This window comes from Heptranchias perlo, unplaced genomic scaffold, assembly GCF_035084215.1.
Source record: "Heptranchias perlo isolate sHepPer1 unplaced genomic scaffold, sHepPer1.hap1 HAP1_SCAFFOLD_390, whole genome shotgun sequence".
Classification (NCBI taxonomy): domain Eukaryota; kingdom Metazoa; phylum Chordata; class Chondrichthyes; order Hexanchiformes; family Hexanchidae; genus Heptranchias; species Heptranchias perlo.
In genome coordinates, this window is record NW_027139402.1 from 109,795 (window position 1) to 130,861 (window position 21,067).

Here is a 21,067-nt window from a genome sequence, read left to right on the forward strand (position 1 = left end):
GAGTCAACGCCTGCCTTAAATGGTAGACTCAGGACTGTCACACAAACAGGTTAAATCTTCATCGAATAATGACCACTGTCATTTTTAAACTGGACGCCGCACGGTGACTTTGCTGTCAGTGAAGAGAGACGAGAAAGACCAAAGTGCCGTTTGCCCCTCTCAGTGTGGCCCTGAAGGACTGTGTCCAGGCTGAAGTTCTGTTCCCACCGGACGATCCTCCCCCCAGATTGTCCTTTCTGAGCTCCAGTCAGGTGATGCTAAACACTCAGGTGGGAAAGACCAAAATCTACAACAAGGTGTTTAAAACAAAGCTGATTTATTTCACAAATATCCTGAATATTAAACTCCAGCCCAGTTATCGGGGTGATGAACATCAGGAGAAACAAACCCCAACTGTCAGAATGAACATGGTTCAGTCCTGGATGGGATTAACAGCAGAATCCAACCCCTGCAGTCATATGTGAACTCGCTGGTGTCTCAGCACGTGTGATGACTGAGTGAATCCCTTCCCACACACGGAGCAGGTGAACAGTCTCTCAACCAATGGGCATGCGTTGATGTGTCAGCAGTTCATTTCTGCTTTTAAAGCTCTTCTCACAGTCACTGAGTTAAAAGGTCACTCAATAGTGTCAACAAGTGGATGTTTCAGAAGGTGGGATGAATTCGTGAATCCCTTCCCACACACGGAGCAGGTGAACAGTCTCTCCCCAGTGTGAGTGCGTCGATGTCTCAGCGGATCATTTCTGATTTTAAATCTTTTCTCACAGTCAGAACATTGAAAGGTCTCTCTTCAGTGTGAACTCGCTGGTGTGACAGAAGGAGGGATGACCGAGTGAATCTCTTCTTTCACACAGAGCAGGAGAACGGCCTCTCCCCAGTGTGAACTCGCTGGTGAGTGCGTTGGTGTTTCAGCAGATTAAATTTGCTTTTAAACCTCTTCTCACAGTCAGAACATTTAAAAGGTCTCTCCCCAGTGTGAACTCGCTGGTGTGTCAGCAGGGCAGATGACTGAGTGAATCCTTTCCCACACACGGAGCAGGTGAACGGCCTCTCCCCAGTGTGAGTGCGTTGGTGTTTCAGCAGATTAAATTTGCTTTTAAACCTCTTCTCACAGTCAGAACATTTAAAAGGTCTCTCCCCAGTGTGAACTCGCTGGTGTGTCAGCAGGGCAGATGACTGAGTGAATCCTTTCCCACACACGGAGCAGGTGAACGGCCTCTCCCCAGTGTGGGTGCGTTGGTGTCTCAGCAGTTCAATTTTGCTTTTAAATCTCTTCTCACAGTCAGAACATTTAAAAGGTCTCTCCCCAGTGTGAACTCGCTGGTGTTTCAGCAGGTCGGATGACTGAGTGAATCCCTTCCCACACAAGGAGCAGGTGAACGGCCTCTCCCCAGTGTGACTGCGTCGATGAGTTTCCAGCTCTGAAGGGTAATTGAATCCCTTCCCACAGTCCCCACATTTCCACGGTTTCTCCATGGTCTGGGTGTCCTTGTGTCTCTCCAGGTTGGACGATCAGTTGAAGCCTCGTCCAAGCACAGAACCCGTGTACGGTTTCTCCCCGCTGTGAATGGTGCGATGTTTTTTCTGGCTGTGCAACTGGTTAAAGCTCTTTCCACAATCAGTGCACTGGAACACTCTCACTCGTGTGTGTGTCTCGGTGCTTTTCCACTCACACTGATGTTTGAAATCTTCTCCCACGGATAGAACAGACAAACATTTCTCCTTCAACATTCAAAGGCCGATGATATTCAGGTCCTGATGAATCGAGTGACTCTGTCAGATCTTGACGTGATCTTTGGTTTGAGTTTCCCTCTGTAAATCCTCCCCTGTAAAAGGAGTTTATAAAAGTTATCACTGTAATTACAGGATAGAAATTCAGATCAGATAACTCTACTTTCTATGGAACATTATTTCCTCTCTCATTCCTCAAAGCTGTAAATCCCCGTCCCACACACTCTCCCTCCTCCCTGTGCTGAAATCCAAACCCATCGCATCATCTTTCAGTGGCCCAAAACCATGAGTGAAAGGGTGAGAGAGTGAGTGAGTGTGAGAGCAGCAGTGGGCTCGGTGTGGAGAATGAAGTGGGGCAGGTGGAGCATGTTTCAGTGGGGCAGCAGTGATCATAATCTCATTCGGTTTAGAACAGTTATGGAAAAGGACAGGGGACAGTCAAATGTGAAAATACTTAACTGGAGGAGGGCAAATTCCAGTGAGTTAAAAAGGGATCTTGTCCAGGTGGATTGGAATCAAAAATTGGCAGGCACTACAGCGCCTGCGCACTGGGCTCCACTGATTCAGACAGGGCACAATCTGCACCGCGCTGCATGCTGGATGATGCAGCCGCCATTGATGATCTTAATATCAGGCCGGAAAACAAAAACATTGGAAGCAGACAATTCAAGTGTTTAATTTATTTTCTAAATAATTCAATCATTCAATTCATTTCATAAATAATTGAATAGTTCAATTCATTAAATAATCAATTCTTTAATTTATTACATAAAAAATTAGTGTTTAATTTATCATAGAAATAATTCAATAGTTTAATTCATTATATAAATATTCCTTCGTTTAATTTATTATATAAAGAACTCAATATTTAGGTGAATTATTTATATAATAAATTAAACACGAGACTTCTTTATGTAATAAAGTCAACAATTGATTATTTATATAATAAATGAAACACTTGATTATTTATATAATAAATGAAACACTTGATTATTTATATAATAAATGAAACACTTGATTATTTATATAATGAATGAAACACTTGATTATTTATATAATGAATAACGTTTTGAAATTCTTCATTCAATAAATTAAATAATGGATTATTAATATGATTAAATAAACACTTGAATCTTTGTATGATAAGTTAAACCTGTGAATTAATTATACAATTTAAACACTTGACCTCTTTATATAATAATTTTAACACTTGGATTATTTATATAATAAACTAAACAATATAATTGGTTATTTATATAATAAATTTAACACTTGTGTGATTTATGTAATAAATTAAGCTGTTGAATTATTTATATAATAAATTAAACACAAATTATTTGTATAATGAATTAAACCATTGTTTCTTCATAGAATAAATTTAACACTTGAATTATTTATATAATAAATTAAACAATTGATTTTTTTATATAATAAATTAGACATGCATTATTATATAATAAATTAAACTATTGAATGATTTGGATATTTAATTTATTATGAAAATAATTCAATAGTTTAATTTAACAACTGTTATGTAAGAAATTAAACAAATGATTATTTATATAATGAATTAAACTATTGAATTATTTATATAATAAATGAAACAGTTGAATTATTTAGATAATAAATTAAACAAATGAAGTATTTACGTAATAAATTATACACTTGAATGCTTCATATAATAAATTAAACACTTGTTTATTTGTATAATAAATTCACAAATTGAATTATTTATACAATAAATTAAACGGAGCTATTTATATAGTAAATTATACACTTCAATTATATAATTAAACTACTGAATTATTTATCAAATATATCAATTTAATTATTCATATAATAAATTAAACAATTCAATAATTTACATAAAAATTAAACGCTTGAATTATTTATAAAATATTAAACAATTGAACTATTTACATAATAAATTTAGCTGTTGAATTTTTTATACAATAAATTAAACTCGGTTATTTACATAATAAATTAATCAATCGAATAATTTAAACTATTGAATTCACTTTATAATAAATGAAACATTTGAAGTATTCATATAATAAATTAAACACTTGAAAACAATTTGATTATTGATATAATAAAATAAGCATTTATTTAATGAATTAAAATATTGAGTTATTTATTTTACATTTTAAACTTTTCAATTATTTATATAATAAATGAAGCCAGCTTGGACAAAATGGAGGCAAGCGCAGAGTCCGTATTGGACAAAATGGCGGCCGGCGCGGCCACCATCTTGGAAAAAATGGCAGCAAGCACGGCCGCCATCTTGGAAAACATGGCGGCAGGCGCGGCCGACATCTTGGATAAAATGGCGGCAAGCACGGCCACCATCTTGGAAAAAATGGCCGCCGCCGTCATCTTATCAGATGGCGGCAAGAGGCCGACAGAGTGTCGCCAGTGATCCCGCAGTGACCCCAGAATGTCCCAGTGACCCCAGAGTGATGCCGGGATCCCAGCGTGCACCCAGTCAGCCCAGAGTGAGGCCAGGGTGCAGCCGGGGATCCCAGAGCGATGCCAGAGCGGCGGCCTTTGCGTTTGGGCCGCCACAACAACCACCACCACAACTGTACTGTACGTGTACAGCACAGAGTGGGTAAAAGGGAACAATTCACTCCTGTCTGGTACTGTACAGCCCGTGTGTGTCTCAGTGTCAGCTCCTGTACATGTACAGCAGAGTGGGTAAAAGGGAACGATTCACTCCTGTCTGGTACTGTACGGCCCGTGTGTGTCTCAGTGTCAGCTCCTGTACATGTACAGCACACAGTGGGTAAAAGGGAACGATTCACTCCTGTCTGGGACTGTACGGCCCGTGTGTGTCTCAGTGTCAGCTCCTGTACGTGTACAGCACACAGTGGGTAAAAGGGAACGATTCACTCCTGTCTGGTACTGTACGGCCCGTGTGTGTCTCAGTGTCAGCTCCTGTACGTGTACAGCACAGAGTGGGTAAAAGGGAACGATTCACTCCTGTCTGGTACTGTACGGCCCGTGTGTGTCTCAGTGTCAGCTCCTGTACATGTACAGTACACAGTGGGTAAAAGGGAACAATTCACTCCTGTCTGGTACTGTACGGCCCGTGTGTGTCTCAGTGTCAGCTCCTGTACATGTACAGTACACAGTGGGTAAAAGGGAACGATTCACTCCTGTCTGGTACTGTACGGCCCGTGTGTGTCTCAGTGTGAGCTCCTGTACATGTACAGCACACAGTGGGTAAAAGGGAACGATTCACTGAGAGATTGCAATGTTGAGTGTAACGGTTATTTGAGGGGTTCAGTCCCTAAACGGGCTGTGTTTTGACAGACACTTTTTACAGTAAGGAGTTGAGTTTAGTTTAGGGAGGTGGGTACAATCCGTGTCTGGGACTCACTGGCCCTGTGAAATATTGAATTTTGCTCACAATATGGTGTGTTTGGATCAATGGGGGACAAGGTTTAACTGCACTGGGCTGGATTGTTTTATAAATCTCTCATTGACTGGGTCTTTCCGACCAGGATGGGAGCTGCTTCTCTCTCTCTCCCTCTCTGTAAACACCCTGAGGCAGTGAAACACTCTCTGACAAACTGTTCACAGGAACCAACCCATCAGACATGGGGAATAGACAAATACCTGGGACTGGAAATGAGCCTCCCACCAACAGAGCAGAGAGAAGGAGGAAATCATCACACCTTCAAGATCTGGATCGGTTTTGTCATTGGAGCAGGTTCTGGTTAATTTTACTGCTTTAAAGTTATGTTATGGGACCAGTGAGACTGAGACACACACACACACACACACACACACACAGACTGTACAGTCAGGAGACACGTGTCCCTTGTACAGACATTGGGTTTGAATTGAGCTGAGCTGTGCCACAAATGAATATGGGATTAAAATCTCAAATTCCAATCAGTTTGCTCCCGAGCTTCCCCATGTGTCTGTGTGGTTCCATTACAATACAATTTCACATGGGGGCCCAAAATGGCTTCGGAATTAACACGATTTCTTTCTGAGTTGTCAGTGACCTTTTCAAAAATTAAACTTCAAACTCAGAAAACATTTGGAGGCTGTTTTCACATTTGGGCCCTCTGGGTGCTGCAGGACGCTCCCTGAAAGAGTTTTTAATTTCAATTAAGACCCCAGATATGTCACATTGTCAGCCTCTGAATAATAGTTTGATCCACTTTGTGTTATTTCTGAAAAGTTGCACTTGCAATGAACGAAGGGAGGAATTTGGGCTCGAACAGATGCTGATATTCTGGCATGACGGAGCTGGGCAGAGATGAGTGATTGGATCCACAGCATTCCTGCCCTCCCCACCATCTAATTTAAATTATATTTTTGTATTGCTAGAAACAGCATGTAAGGGGTTAACTCCTGATCCCATATAAAGTTTGTTACTGTGTGTCTCAGTGTCAGCTCCTGTACATGTACAGCACATGGTGGGTTAAAGGGAACGATTCACTCCTGTCTGGTACTGTACGGCCCGTGTGTGTCTCAGTGTCAAAGGTGTGAGAGGCCGAGACAGAGAGAGGGTGACAGAGATAGAGAGAGAGAGAGAGAGTAACAGCGAGAGAGAGAGAGAGAGAGAGAGACAGAGATTGCGAAAAACACAGCGGGAGAGTGGGAGATAGGCAGAGAGACAGCGAGGGGGACAGATAGGTCGTGAGAAAAACAGAGAGAGAGAGAAAGAGAGCGAGGGGGAGAGAGAGAGAGAAAAAGTCAGAGAGGGGAAGAGAGGCCGAGAGAGAGAGAGGGGGATAGAGAGGGAGAGGAGGAGAGAGAGAGAGAGAATGATGGAGAGAGAGATAGAAAGAGAGCGAGAGAGAGACAGAGAAAAAGGCAAAGACAGGGCGAGAGAGGCAGAGAGAGGGGTAAAGAGGCAGAGGGAGAGAGAGGGACAGAGAGAAGGGGAGAGAGGCAGAGAGAGACAGAGGCAGAGACAGAAAAAGACAGAGAGAGTGGGGGGAGAGAGAGAGAATAACAGAGAGAGGCAGAGAGATAGAGAGAGAGAAAGAGAGAGAGAGAAAATGACAGAGAGGGGAGAGAGGCAGAGAAAGACAGCGAACAGAGGGTGAGAGAAAAAGACAGAGCGAGGGGGAGAGAGAGTGTGAGGGGGTCTCCTGCCAGAAAGCGGGACTTGTGTCGGTGAGGGTCCTGCAGGGTGTTTGGGTGATGTGCCTGTCATGGTTGAATAGCTGCCAGTGTGTGTGACCTGTGAGTTGTGGGTGTGCGGCTTGCAACAGTGGTAATGTGTGAGGGTGAGAGGAAGCATCTGATTGAAAGAGTTTTTTGGTGGGTGGGAGATGGGGGCCCCCCTTGCTGTTGAGAAGCCATTAAACAGCCCAGAGAGGCCTGGCTGCTCGCAGGAATCGGGTAAATCACCAGGCAGTACCAATTCACTCTCTGCCTCTCTCTCGCCCTGTCTCCATCTTTTTCTCTCTCTCTCTGCCTCTCGCCTCCTCTCTCTCTGTCTCCCCGCTCTGTCTTTTTCTCTCTCTCTCTCTCTCTGCCTCTCACCCCCTCTCTCTCTGTTGTCTTTCCGAATTTCTCTTGTTAGGAAAGTACTCAGGTACTGTACGGCCTGTGTGTGTCTCAGTGTCAGCTCCTGTACATGTATAGTACACAGTGGGTAAAAGGGAACGATTCACTCCTGTCTGGTACTGTACGGCCCATGTGTGTCTCAGTGTCAGAGGGTGTGAGAGGCCGAGAGAGAGAGAGAGAGAGAGAGGGGGAGAGAGAGAAATGGACAGAGAGAGAGAGGGGGAGAGAGAGAGAGAGAGAGAGAAGGTCAGAGAGAGAAAAAGACAGAGGGAGAGGGGGAGATAGGCAGCGAGAAAGCGAGGGGGACAGATAGATAGAGAGTAAAACAGAGAGAGAGAGGGGGAGAGAGAGAGAGAGAAAAGGTCAGAGAGAGGAGAAGAGAGGCTGAGAGAGGGAGGGACAGAGAGAGTGGAGGAGAGAGGCAGAGAGAGAGAGAGAATGATGGAGAGAGGGATAGAGAGAGAAAAAGACAGAGAGAGCGGGAGAGAGGGATAGAGAGAGAGAAAAGGACGGAGAGACGAGGGAGAGAGGCAGAGAGAGAGAGACACACAGAGAAAGAGAGAAACAGAGAGAGAGGGGGAAAGAGGCAGAGGGAGAGAGAGGGACAGAGAGACAGAGAAAAAGACAGAGAGAGAGAGAGACAGAGGAAGAGGGGGAAAGAGGCAGAGAGAGAGAGCGAAAACGACAGAGGATGGGGGAGAGACAGAGAATAAGACACAGAGAGAGGCAGAGAGAGATAGAGAGAGAGAGAGAGAGAGAGAGAGAAAAAGACAGAGAGAGGAAGAGAGGCAGCGAAAGAGAGGGGAAGAGAGAGAGACAGAGTGAGAGCAGGAGAGAGGCAGAGAGAGGGGGGGGTGAGAGAGAGGGGGAGAGACAGAGAGAGAGAGAAAAAGACAGAGTGGGAGGGGTGAGAGAGAAAGAGAGGGGTGAGAGGGACAGAGAGAGAGAAAAAGACAGAGAGAGAGACAGAGAGAGAGGGGCAAAGAGGCAGAGGGAGAGAGAGGGACAGAGAGACAGAGAAAAAGATAGATAGAGAGAGAGAGAGAGAGAAAAAGACAGAGAAGGGAGAGAGGCAGCGAGAGAGAGAGAGAGACAGGGGGAGAGAGATCGGGACAGAGAGAGGAAGAGCGGCAGCGAGGGGGGGGAGAGAGAGAGACAGGTGGAGAGAAAAAGAAAGAGAGAGATGGGGACAGAGAGAGGGATGGAGAGAGGGAGTCACAAAGAGAGAGGGGAAGAGAGAGAGCGGGAGAGAGGCAGAGAGAGAGAGAGAAAAAGACAGTGAGAGGGCTGAGGGAGAGAGAGAGAGTGACAGAGATAGCGGTAGAGAGAGAGAGTGGGAGAGAGAGAGAAAAAGACAGAGAGAGAAAAAGACAGAGAGAGAAAAAGAGAGAGAGAGAAAAAGAGAGAGAGAGAAAAAGACAGAGAGAGAAAAAGACAGAGAGAGAAAAAGACAGAGAGAGAAAAAGACAGAGAGAGAAAAAGACAGAGAGAGAAAAAGACAGAGAGAGAAAAAGACAGAGAGAGAAAAAGACAGAGAGAGAAAAAGACAGAGAGAGAAAAAGACAGAGAGAGAAAAAGACAGAGAGAGAAAAAGAGAGAGAGAGAAAAAGACAGAGAGAGAAAAAGACAAAGAGAGAAAAAGACAGAGAGAGAAAAAGACAGAGAGAGAAAAAGACAGAGAGAGAAAAAGACAGAGAGAGGGGGGACAGAGAGAGGGGGGACAGAGAGAGGGGGACTCCCTGCAAGAAAACGGGACGTGTGTCGGTGAGGGACCTGGTGGTTGTTTGGGTGATGTGCCTGTCATGGTTGAATAGGTGCCAGTGTGTGTGACCTGTGGGTTGTGGGTGTGCGGCTTGCAACAGTGGTAATGTGTGAGGGTGAGAGGAAGCATCTGATTGAAAGAGTTTATTGCGAGGTGGGAGATGGGGGCCCCCCTTGCTGGTGAGAAGCCATTAAACAGCCCAGAGAGGCCTGGCTGCTCGCGGGAAATGGGTAAATCACCAGGCAGGACCAATCCACTCTCTGCCTCTCTACCACACTCTCTGCCCCTCTCTCTCTCTTTTTCTTTCTCTCTGTCCCCCTCTCTCCTTCTGCCTCTCGCTCCTCTCTCTCTCACCCTCTCTGTCTTTCTCTCTCTGACTCTCTCCCCGCTCTGCCTTTTTCTCTCTCTCTCTCTGCCTCTCTCCCCCTCTCTCTCTGTCCTTTTCTCTCTCTCTGCCCCTCTCTCTCTGTTGTCTTTCTGAATTTCTCTTGATTGAAAAGTACTCAGGTACTGTACGGCCCGTGTGTGTCTCAGTGTCAGCTCCTGTACATGTACAGTACACTGTGGGTAAAAGGGAACGATTCACTCCTGTCTGGTACTGTACGGCCCGTGTGTGTCTCAGTGTCAGCTCCTGTACATGTACAGTACACAGTGGGTAAAAGGGAACGATTCACTGAGAGATTGCAATGTTGAGTGTAACGGTTATTTGAGGGGTTCAGTCCCTAAACGGGCTGTGTTTTGACAGACACTTTTTACAGTAAGGAGTTGAGTTTAGGGAGGTGGGTACAATCTGTGTCTGGGACTCACTGGCCCTGTGAAATATTGAATTTTGCTCACAATATGGTGTGTTTGGATTAATGGGGGACAAGGTTTAACTGCACTGGGCTGGATTGTTCATAAATCTCTCATTGACTGGGTCTTTCAGACCAGGATGGGAGCTGCTTATCTCTCTCTCTGTAAATTCTAAACAATTTTACAACACCAAGTTATAGTCCAACAAATTTATTTTAAATTCCACAAGCTTTCGGAGGCTTCCTCCTTCCTCAGGTGAACGGTGTGGAAAAAAACTGTAAACACCCTGAGGCACTCTCTGTAAACACCCTGAGGCAGTGAAACACTCTCTGACAAACTGTTCACAGGAACCAACCCATCAGACATGGGGAATAGACAAATACCTGGGACTGGAAATGAGCCTCCCACCAACAGAGCAGAGAGAAGGAGGAAATCATCACACCTTCAAGATCTGGATCGGTTTTAGCCATGATGTGGAGATGCCGGTGATGGACTGGGGTTGACAATTGTAAACAATTTTACAACACCAAGTTATAGTCCAACGATTTTATTTGAAATTTACAAGCTTTTGGAGGCTTCCTCCTTCCTCAGGTAAATGTCAGGAACTCCTCGAAGCCTACGCATTTATAAATCACAGAACAATACATGGTGATTACAGATAGTCTTTGCAACTGCCCGTTGCCAAGGCAATCACAGTGTTCAGACAGAGAGGTGTTACCTACAGAGCCCCCGAATATACAGTCAACACAAATAAAAACAGAAAAGAGAGAGGCAGAAACATCCAGAAGGCAGAGAAAGCCAGCATATGACCCGTTATATTAAAAACAGATAGCTTTTGTTCGCTGGTGGGGTTACGTGCAGCGTGACATGAACCCAAGATCCCGGTTGAGGCCGTCCTCATGGGTGTGGATCGGTTTTGTCTTTGGAGCAAGTTCTGGTTAATTTTACTGCTTTAAAGTTATGTTATGAGACCAGTGAGACTGAGACACACACACACACACACACACACAGACTGTACAGTCAGGAGACACGTGTCCCTTGCACAGACATTGGGTTTGAATTGAGCTGAGCTGTGCCACAAATGAATATGGGATTAAAATCTCAAATTCCAATCAGTTACATACGGGACTACTGAATATACTGATTGTCCCGTATGTAGTGTCTCTCTGTCTGAACACTATTCGAATCCTTTGATTGCCTTGACAACGGGCAGTTGGAAAGATTATCTGTGATCACCAGGCATTGTGCTCTGACTATGGAATCCCACACTCACCTGACAAAGGAGAAAGCCTCCGAAAGCTTGTGATTTTCAAATAAAACTGTTGGACTATAACCTGGTGTTGTAAGATTCCTGACATTTGTCCACCCCAGTCCATCACCGGCATCTCCACATCATTTGAGATATTAGACTGAATCTCAATGGGTCTCCCTCAGGGACCTGTCCGTTCTCATGTTAATCCAGGGACAGCCCAGGACAGGACTGGTTTGACCAGGAGACCTGTCTGCTGGAATGAGCCACATTTCAAGGACCTATTTTACTGATTTGAAACCCTCACAGCCTGTCTCCCCCTCTTCCCTCACCCCAAACCGAGTCCCCCCCACCCTCAGCCTGTCTCCCCCTCTTCCCTCACCCCAAACCGAGTCCCCTCCACCCTCAGCCTGTCTCCCCCTCTTCCCTCACCCCAAACCGAGTCCCCCCCACCCTCAGCCTGTCTCCCCCTCTTCCCTCACCCCAAACCGAGTCCCCCCCACCCTCAGCCTGTCTCCCCCTCTTCCCTCACCCCAAACCGAGTCCCCCCCACCCTCAGCCTGTCTCCCCCTCTTCCCTCACCCCAAACCGAGTCCCCCCCACCCTCAGCCTGTCTCCCCCCTCCCCCCGTGACCCAAACACCCCGGGGACCTCCGACACATCCCACCCTGCCCGGCGTCCACATTGAAAGAACTAAAGTTGGGGACAGGCCTCTCCCTCCATCCCATAATACCAGGCCGCCCATAGTAACGGTCGCTGGGCCTGGGCCCGGAATCCGTTGCCCCTGGAAACCGCGCAGGAACCGAGCGACCCGAGAGCGGCCTCAGGCCCGACTCCCAGTCCCCGGCCTCAGGCCCCTCCCCGACTCCCAGTCCCCGGCCTCAGGCCCCTCCCCGACTCCCAGTCCCCGGCCTCAGGCCCCTCCCCGACTCCCAGTCCCCGGCCTCAGGCCCCTCCCCGACTCCCAGTCCCCGGCCTCAGGCCCCTCCCCGACTCCCAGTCCCCGGCCTCAGGCCCCTCCCCGACTCCCAGTCCCCGGCCTCAGGCCCCTCCCCGACTCCCAGTCCCCGGCCTCAGGCCCCTCCCCGACTCCCAGTCCCCGGCCTCAGGCCCTCACCTCCTCCCCCCGCCCTGCTCCTGCCCCTCGCCGCCCTGAACCAGCTGCTGGCCGCCGGCGCCATCTCCTTCCAACTGCCGTCCAACGCCAGGAAGTGTCTGCGGGAGGAGATCCACAAGGACAGGCTGGTGAGCGGAGAGTCCGAGCTGAGCGAACAGCCGGCCGCCCGCCCCCACCTCAAGGGGGAGAGAGAGGGGGGGGGGGGAGAGAGGAGGGGGGGGGGGAGAGAGAGGGAGGGGGAGGAGAGAGGGAGGGGAGAGAGAGGGAGGGGGGGGGAGGGGGGGGAGGGGGAGGGGGGGGAGGGGGAGGGAGGGGGGGAGGGGGAGAGAGGGGGGGAGGGGGGGGGGGAGAGAGAGGAGGGGGGGGAGAGAGAGGAGGGGGGGGGGGGGAGAGAGAGGAGGGGGGGGGAGAGAGAGAGAGAGGGAGGGAGAGAGAGAGGGAGGGGGGGAGAGAGAGAGGGAGGGGGGGGGGGAGGGGGAGAGAGAGGGAGGGGGGGGGAGGGGGAGAGGGGGAGAGAGAGGGAGGGAGGGGGGGAGGGGGAGAGAGAGAGGGAGGGGGGGGGGAGAGAGAGAGGGAGGGGGGGGGGGGGGTGAGAGAGGGGGGGGAGAGAGAGGGGGGGGGGGGAGAGAGAGGAGGGGGGGGAGAGGAGGAGGGGGGGGGAGAGAGAGGAGGGGAGAGAGAGGGAGGGGGGGGGAGGGGAGAGAGAGGGAGGGAGGGGAGAGAGAGAGGAGGGGGGGGGGGGGGAGAGAGTGAGAGGGGGGGGGGGGGAGAGAGAGAGGGGGGGGGGTGGAGAGAGAGAGGAGGGAGGGGAGAGAGAGAGGGAGGGGGGGGGAGAGAGAGAGGGAGGGGGGGGGGGAGAGAGAGAGGGAGGGGGGGGGGGAGAGAGAGAGGGAGGGGGGGGGGAGAGAGAGAGGAGGGGGGGGGAGAGAGAGAGGGAGGGGGGGGGGAGAGAGAGAGGGAGGGGGGGGGGAGAGAGAGAGGGAGGGGGGGGGGAGAGAGGGAGGGGGGGGGAGAGAGGAGGGGGGGGGGAGAGAGAGAGGGGGGGGAAGGGAGAGAGGGGATGGGTGAGGAGGGGAGTGGGGGAGAGGAGGGGGAGAGGTGAGGTGGGAGAGAGGGGAGGGGTGGGAGGGGAGTGGGGGAGAGGGGGGGGGGAGAGGTGAGGTGGGGGAGGGGGGGGGGAGAGGGAGAGGGGGGAGGGGGGGGGCGGGCGGCGGTAGCTTGTCCCCCATTCAGTCCGACCATGTCCCCCATTCAGTCCGACCATGTCTCCCATTCAGTCCGACCATGTCTGATTTGTATTTCACTCCATTTCCCCCCTTGGTTCCATTCCCTTTAATCCCCTCACCCAACAAAAATCCATCAGTCTCAGTTTTGAAATTTTCAATTGACCCCCGGCCTCCCCCTTTTCCGGGGGAGAGAGTTCCAGATTCCCACTCCCCTTTGTGTGAAGAAATGCTTCCTGACATCACCCCTGAACGGCCGGGCTCTAATTTTAAGATTATTCCCCCTTGTTCTGGACTCCCCCCACCAGAGGAAATAGTTTCTCTCTATCGACCCCATCAAATCCTTTAATCATCTTAAACCCCTCGATTCGATCACCCCTTAATCTTCTACACTCGAGGGAATACAAGCCTCGTCTCTGCAACCTGTCCTCGTAATTTAACCCTTTTAGCCCCGGTGTTATTCTGGTGAATCTGCACTGCACCCCCTCCAAGGCCGATATATCCTTCCTGAGGGGACGGTGCCCAGAACTGGACGCAGTGTCTCCAGATGGGGTCTGACCAGAGCTCTGTCCAGCTGTAATATAACTTCCACCTCTTTGTATTCCAGCCCTCGAGATAAAGGCCAACGTTCCATTATCCTTTTTAATGATCTTTTTGTACCTTTCCACCATTGGGAGGGTGGTGTGGGGAGGGAGCTGTGGGGGACAGTTCCGGGCTGGAGCCAGGGTGTAACCTCTCTGTTTCCCCTCCCCCCAGGTGACGGACTCCTCCGGCCACATCCTGTACTCTAAGGAGGAGGCGACTAAGGGCAAATTCGCCTTCACCACTGACGACTACGACATGTTCGAGATCTGCTTCGAGAGCCGCCTGCCCCCGGGTGAGTGAGTCCGAGGGGGGGGTCCTGGGGTACGGGGAGGGCTCGGGCAGAAATAATAATAAAAGGGAAAATAGCTCACTGATAAGAAAAAGGGATGAGAACAAAGTCCAGGTCACAAATAGTGTCACAGGTAATATAAATACTTCAGGTTCATCAAAAAAAAATAGAGGAAATAATAAAATAACTGATTAAAAAATAATACAGCAGTGATGAAAAACAAGTGTGATATTTTTAAGAAGTGAGAAAAACAGCATAGAACATATGAATTAAGAGCAGGAGTAGGCCATTCGGCCCCTCTGCCATTTGATAAGATCAAGGCTGATCCGATTGTGACCTCAACCCTACTTTCCCATCCACCAACTATTACCTTTGACTCCCCTGTTAATCAGGAATCCATCTAACTCAGCCTTAAAAATATTCACTGACCCTGCCTCCACCGCTCTCTGGGGAAGGGAGTTCCACAGACTCACCACCCTCTGAGAGAAAAAGTTTCTCCTCATCTCCGTCTTAAATGGGAGACCATTTATTTTTAAACTGTGGTCCCCGAGTTCTAGTCTCTCCCACAAGGGGAAACATCCTCTCAGCATCTACCCCTTCTAGTCTCCTCAAGATCACCTCTCATTCTTCTAAACTCCAGCCTGTACAGGCCCAACTTGTCCAACCTTTCCTCATAAGATAACCCCCTCATCCCAGGAATCAGTCGAGGGAACCTTCTCTGAAATGCCTCCAAAGCAAGTATGTCCTTCCTTAAATAAGGAGACCAAAACTGCACACAGTATATTCTAGATATGGTCTAGTCGGTCTGTTGCCCAAATAAGAGTTCTCTCCACAAGTGCAGATAGCATAAGGAATAAAAAAAGTGAATCAGACGGTTAAAACAAGTATAAAAGGACTGTATTGGTAGGAGTGATCACCGCACAGGCCTCGTGGAGACGAAGTCCCGTCTTCGCACTGAGGACACCATCCAACGTGTTGTGTGGCACTACCACCATGCTAAATGGGATAGATTCAGAACAGATCTAGCAGCTCAAAACTGGGCATCCATGAGGCGCTGTGGGCCATCAGCAGCAGCAGAATTGTATTCCAGCACAATCTGTAACCTCATGGCCCGACATTTTCCTCACTCCACCATTACCAACAAGTCAGGGGATCAACCCTGGTTCAAGGACGAGTGTAGAAGAGCATGCCAGAAGCAGCACCAGACGTATCTAAAAATGAGGTGCCAACCTGGTGAAGCTACAACACAGGACTACATGCATGGTAAACAGCGGAGGCAACATGCTGTAGACAGAGCTAAGCGATTCCACAACCAACGGATCAGATCAAAGCTCTGCAGTCCTGCCACATCCAGTTGTGAATGGTGGTGGACAATTAAACAACTAACGGGAGGAGGAGGCTCTGTAAACATCCCCATCCTCAATGATGGCGGAGTCCAGCGTGAGTGCAAAAGACAAGGCTGAAGCGTTTGCAACCATCTTCAGCCAGAAGTGCCAAGTGGATAATCCGTCTCGGCCTCCTCCTGATATCCCCACCATCACAGAAGCCAGTCTTCAGCCAATTTGTTTCACTCCACGTGATATCAAGAAACAAGATTGGGAGTGTTAAGAACCTAGTCCCTCTCTGCATCTCCTCCCCTCGCCTCCAGTGCTTCAATATCCTTTCTGTAGTGTGGGTCTCTCAAGTCAACAATGGATTTACTACATCTTTGTCTGATCTTCCAGACCGTCTCTCTCTCTCTCTCTCTCTCCCTGCCCAGATCGCCAAGGCGGAGAAGCCACTTGAGGTGGAGCTGCGACGATTGGAGGATCTGTCAGAGTCGATCGTCAATGACTTTGCCTACATGAAGCAGCGAGAGGAAGAGATGAGGGACACCAATGGTAGGAGCACCCAGCACAGGCTTCAGTCTGCAACACCCGCCCCTTCTCCACTTACTGCTCTCGGTCTCGGGGACCCTGTCTCGTTCCTCGGTCAGCGTCACTCACCCCTCCGAGTCAGAAGTTTGTGGGTTTTAGCTCCCTCCACCTCCCGGGACATAAGCCCCTCTCCCCTTCTCTCCCCCATAGCACGAGCCTCAGCTTCATACGGTTATCCAGTCGTCCTGTGAAAGATGCAGTGGGTTCTGCTTCAGGCACTTTGTGGCAAAGCATCCCTTGCCCCAACTGCCCTCCACTCGCCCTCTGAGTAAAGAGGGGTGGTCTAGGGCTTGGGTACCAGGGGTCAGGGGTTAAAAGGACTGCAGGACTGATCCCCAGTGTCAAAGGGACTTAGTTTTTAAAAAAACGTACATTTATTTCGCCCCTTCCACGACCTCGGGACGTCCCAGAGCACTTAATAGCCAGTAATGTACTATTTTGAAGTGGAGTCACTGTTGCAATTTAGGGAACGGGCAGCCAACTTGCGCACAGCAAGATCCCACAAACAGCGTTGTGATAATGACCAGATAATCTGTGTTTTAGTGGCGTTGGTTGAGGGATAAATATTGGCCAGAACACCCAGGGGAGAATTCTGCTCTTCTCCCATTAGTGTCTGTGAGATCTTTTACGTCCACCTGAGAGGGGCAGGCAGGGACTCAGTTTAACGTCTCATCGGAAATACGGCACCTCAGACAGTGCCGCACTCCCTCAGTACTGCACTGGGAGTGTCGGCCTGGATTAGGTGCTCGAGTCTCTGGAGTGGGGCTCGAACCCACGACCTTCTGACAAGGGGGCCTTGTCGAGGCAGATAAGATTCTGCATATTTTCATTCCAAGTTTGACTGCAGGATAAGGGAACGTGTGTACAAACTGGGGCGAGTGTGGGCAGGATGGAACACCCGGAGGGGAGGCTCTCAGTCGGGTAGCGGAGGGAAAACACAGAGTCCTTTCATGGGCCGTTAGATGGGGTGCTCCATGGGCTGGAGGCCTCCACTCATCTAAACCAGGGAGTTGGAGTCAGAGGGCTGGGACCTTTCTACACCAGAGGGCAGAGTTGTGGAATAAGTTTTTGGGGAAGGACGGTATAAACGGGGTCCAGAGACAGAAGGGATCATTTGAAGCCCCTGGGATTAAAGGGACAGTGGCTGCATGGTTACAAAATTGGCTAAGGGACAGAGAGTAGTGGTGAACGGTTGTTTTTCAGACTGGAGGGAAATATACAGTGGTGTTCCCCAGGGGTCAGTATTAGGACCACTGCTCTTTTTGATATATATTAATGACTTGCACTTAGGTATTCAGGGTATTTCAAACTTTGCAGATGATACGAAACTCAGAAATGTAGTTAACAATGTGGAGGATAGCAACAGACTTCAGGAGGACACAGACTGGTGGAATGGGCAGACACATGGCAGATGAAATTTAACACAGAAGTGGGAAGTGATACATTTTGGCAGGAAGAATGAGGAGAGGCAATATAAACTAAATGGTACAATTTTAAAGGGAATGCAGGAACAGAGAGACCTGGGGAGTGCACAGACACAAATCCTTGAAGGTGACAAATTGAGAAGGCTGTTTAAAAAAAGCATACAGGATCCTGGGCTTTATTAATAGAGGCATAGAGTACGAAAGCAAGGAAGTTATACTAAACCTTTATAAAACACTGGTTAGGCCTCAGCTGGAGTATTGTGTCCAATTCTGGGCACCACACTTTAGGAAGGATGTCAAGGCCTTGGAGAGGGTGCAGAGGAGATTTACTAGAATGGTACCCGGGATGAGGGACTTCAGTGATGTCGAGAAACTGGGATTGTTCTCTTTAGAGCAGAGAAGGTTACGGGGAGATTTAATAGAGGTGTTCAAAATTATGAAGACTTTTAATAGATTAAATAAGGAGAAACTATTTCCAGTGGCAGAAGGGTCGGTAACCAGAGGACACAGATTTAAGGTAATTGGCAAAAGAACCAGATGGCGATGAGGGTTTTATTTTACGCAGCGAGTTATGACCTGGAATGCGCTGCCTGAAGCAGATTTAATAATAACTTTCAAAAGGGAATTGGATAAACACTGAAAGGAAACATTTGCAGGGCTATGGGGAAAGGGCAGGGGAGTGGGACTAATGGGACAGCTCTTTCAAAGAGCCAGCACAGGCACGATGGGCCGAGAGGCCTCCTGTGCTGTAAGATTCTAGGTGGTGGGATTGACCTGTTAGAAAGGGACAGGGTGTCAGTTGTGGACAGAGTGACGCTCCCATGAAAGGCCTGCCATGTCCCTGCTCTCACCTGAGCTGTTTAGCGAGAGTGGATCCAGGATGGGGATTCGGGGGAGGGAGTGACCCCAGGCATCGACCAAAGGGCAGACTCGGAGCAGCAGTGACCCAGGAGCAGGGAAACGGTGCTCGGGGCAGCAAGGTGAAGGGAAGAGGGAGGGCTGCCTTCAGTGAAGTGATCTTAGTGCAGATTGAATCCACTCCTCCAACCTGTTTGATGGGCCCCTCTCTCTCTCTCTCTCCCCCTCCGTGCAGAGTCCACCAGTGCTCGTGTCCTGTATTTCAGCATCTTCTCCATGTGCTGCCTCGTCGGCCTGGCCACCTGGCAGGTCTTCTACCTGCGACGCTTCTTCAAAGCCAAGAAGCTCATTGAGTAACGACGATGTGTGTGTGTGTGTAAAACGCTGGCCCGTGTGTCTGTCTGTGCCTGGAGAGTGTTCAGTGGGTGGGGGTAATTTTCAATAATGTCTCTTTATATTAAATGGGGTGCTTTGAATGTTTAAACTGTAGGTTGTGTTTTAATTCGTAGCATTGCAGTCAGTAATTGGCCCCCGGTCGGTGTTTCAGACCAGTCTGAGGGAGTCCTGGAAACAATCAGTATCCTCAGACATGCCCTGGATCAGGAGGTGGGACCAATAGTGTTCGCTGCCCTGAGCTTTCGATGATTGATTGATTGTTTTCGGAAGGTACTGGGATTAATTCCACCCGGCCCCGTTGCTCCCCAGGAGAGAGAGAGAGAGACAAACGTCCGAACTTCTTTGGGAAAAATCTAACGTTTGTAGAAGTTCCTCTCCAACTCATTTGCCGGTGTGATGCTGCACAGTGTCGAGTGGATTCCTGGAGGAATGCTGCAGGGAGGGAGAGTGCACTGGGGGCTGCATTTCCTTCACTGTGTTGGACTTCACCTGATGGTCATCAGGCAGAGCTGGTGACAGCCGCTCCACCCTGACCCCGCTGCACCTTGAACCTCATAGGATCTGACAGCACAGGAGGATGCCGTTCAGCCCATCGTGCCTGTGCTGGCTCCTTCAAACAGCTCTCCAATTAGTCCCACTCCCCCCTGCTCTTTCCCCGCGGTCCTGCAGATTTCTCCCCTTCAAATATTTAGCCTGTTCCCTTTTGAAAGTTATTACAAATTTCCCCGGGGGCCGCTGGGCTGCTGCTCGCCGGTGGAATTTCCATCAGGGGCCGGGGCCCACCGTGACTAATGGCCGCTGACCCAGGAAACTGGGTAATGACCAGGGTGCGGTCAGGGGGCGATGGGCAGAATTCCCGCCCTCACCCTGTTGCTGGAAAGTCCAGGCATTGTGTCCACCGGTGACATCTCTCTCCGCTGTGCTATTAACCTGGTATTCTGATTTTGGACGCCTTATAACCGCCAGGGAAAGCACAGTGCCTCCTCCTCAGCGTGGGCAACGCAGGTCTAACTGGTGCCCAGGCCTGGCACCAGTGACCTGATAGAAGCTGTTCGACCTCACGGCCCAGGAAAGGTCGGGAGAGAAAGGCAAACGGATCAAATTTTCTTCCCTTTCGACAAGAAACGGCGTCTCTGAGAAATTATTTTGGAAAAACAAAACGGTTTATTGTTTCAAGGCACAATCTCTGTTCCTTGCGAGTCCAGGCCTGGTTTATTCCTGTCGAACCTTTACAGCCTCCGCTGCTCTTAAATTAAGATGTGGAGATGCCGGTGATGGACTGGGGTGGACAAATGTAAGGAATCTTACAACACCAGGTTATAGTCCAACAAATTTATTTTAAAATCACAAGCTTTCGGAGATTATCTCCGTCGTCAGATGAAGAAGGAGATAATCTCCGAAAGCTTGTGATTTTAAAATAAATTTGTTGGACTATAACCTGGTGTTGTAAGATTCCTTACTCTTGAATTAAAGTGGCTGCTTTTTGAATTAACAGTTAATTCAAATTGAAATCATTTCTTAATTCCCACCACCGGATAATTGAGCAGAAGTCAACTGTGAACTAACAGGAGGTGAGTGAGGACCCTGGGGATGAAAGAACTTTAAGGGGAATGTGAGACACAAAGAAACTCATTTTAATAATATGTATTTTCAAAAAAAAGATACTGAATTTCTTCAGAGTCCAAAATGAAACACTTCTCATTGTAATCCAGTGCAAGTTCACATTCTGTATTTCCCATCTTTTCACACCACGATCAGTCTGAAAGCTGGATCATTAATAAAAACTTTCCCTGCACTGGCCCGAGGCAAAATTCAGGAATAAGAAACGAGATTCCCGAAGGCCGGGCTTAAGCACTTTGCGGAGGGTGAGAGAGAGAGAGAGAGAGAGTCACCAGAGCCGCGCTCGTCAAATCGCTCTCCGCTTTGACGGACAAGTTCTCAGTCCCAACATCACTCACAATATCGACAAGACGCCACTCGTCCATCTGATGTGACCCCCTGATAATCCCAGTCCCAACTGCTCCATGTCCGTGTGTTTCCCAAACTCGCCCAGCGTGATGCTGGAACAGGACTGACCGTTCCTCCCCGGGAGGGGGGCAGGAGCTATTTTAAGATCAGCCTCCAGCTGCCTGCATTCCAGAGTATTGGGAATAGCGAAAAATATAACTAGTTTGTTTGGTGGGCTGTGCG

General features: G+C 48.9%; 2 protein-coding genes across 2 annotated transcripts; one reads left to right on the forward strand and one right to left on the reverse strand.

Moving 5' to 3' along the window:
• Positions 1 to 299: 299 nt before the first annotated feature.
• LOC137311990 (zinc finger protein 79-like) lies at positions 300 to 10,705 on the reverse strand. Its single transcript, XM_067978809.1, has 2 exons — positions 10,263 to 10,705; positions 300 to 1,826 (listed from the first exon to the last, which is right to left on the reverse strand). Exon 2 carries the CDS (start codon positions 1,474 to 1,476, stop codon positions 847 to 849), a length of 630 nt encoding a protein of 209 aa, XP_067834910.1. The 5' UTR covers positions 1,477 to 1,826; positions 10,263 to 10,705; the 3' UTR covers positions 300 to 846.
• Positions 10,706 to 11,701: 996 nt separating this feature from the next.
• LOC137311989 (transmembrane emp24 domain-containing protein 10-like) lies at positions 11,702 to 18,965 on the forward strand (the record flags this gene model as incomplete). Its single annotated transcript, XM_067978808.1, has 5 exons — positions 11,702 to 11,917; positions 12,174 to 12,314; positions 14,166 to 14,286; positions 16,008 to 16,163; positions 18,717 to 18,965. Coding segments are annotated over 5 exons (756 nt in total), but the record flags the coding sequence as incomplete, so codon positions are not given.
• Between the last annotated feature and the right edge of the window lie 2,102 nt (positions 18,966 to 21,067).

Coding starts and splice junctions, on each gene's coding strand:
- LOC137311990 (XM_067978809.1), bottom strand. CDS start 1,476: ATGGAGAAACCGTGGAAATGTGGGGACTGTGGGAAGGGATTCAATTAC.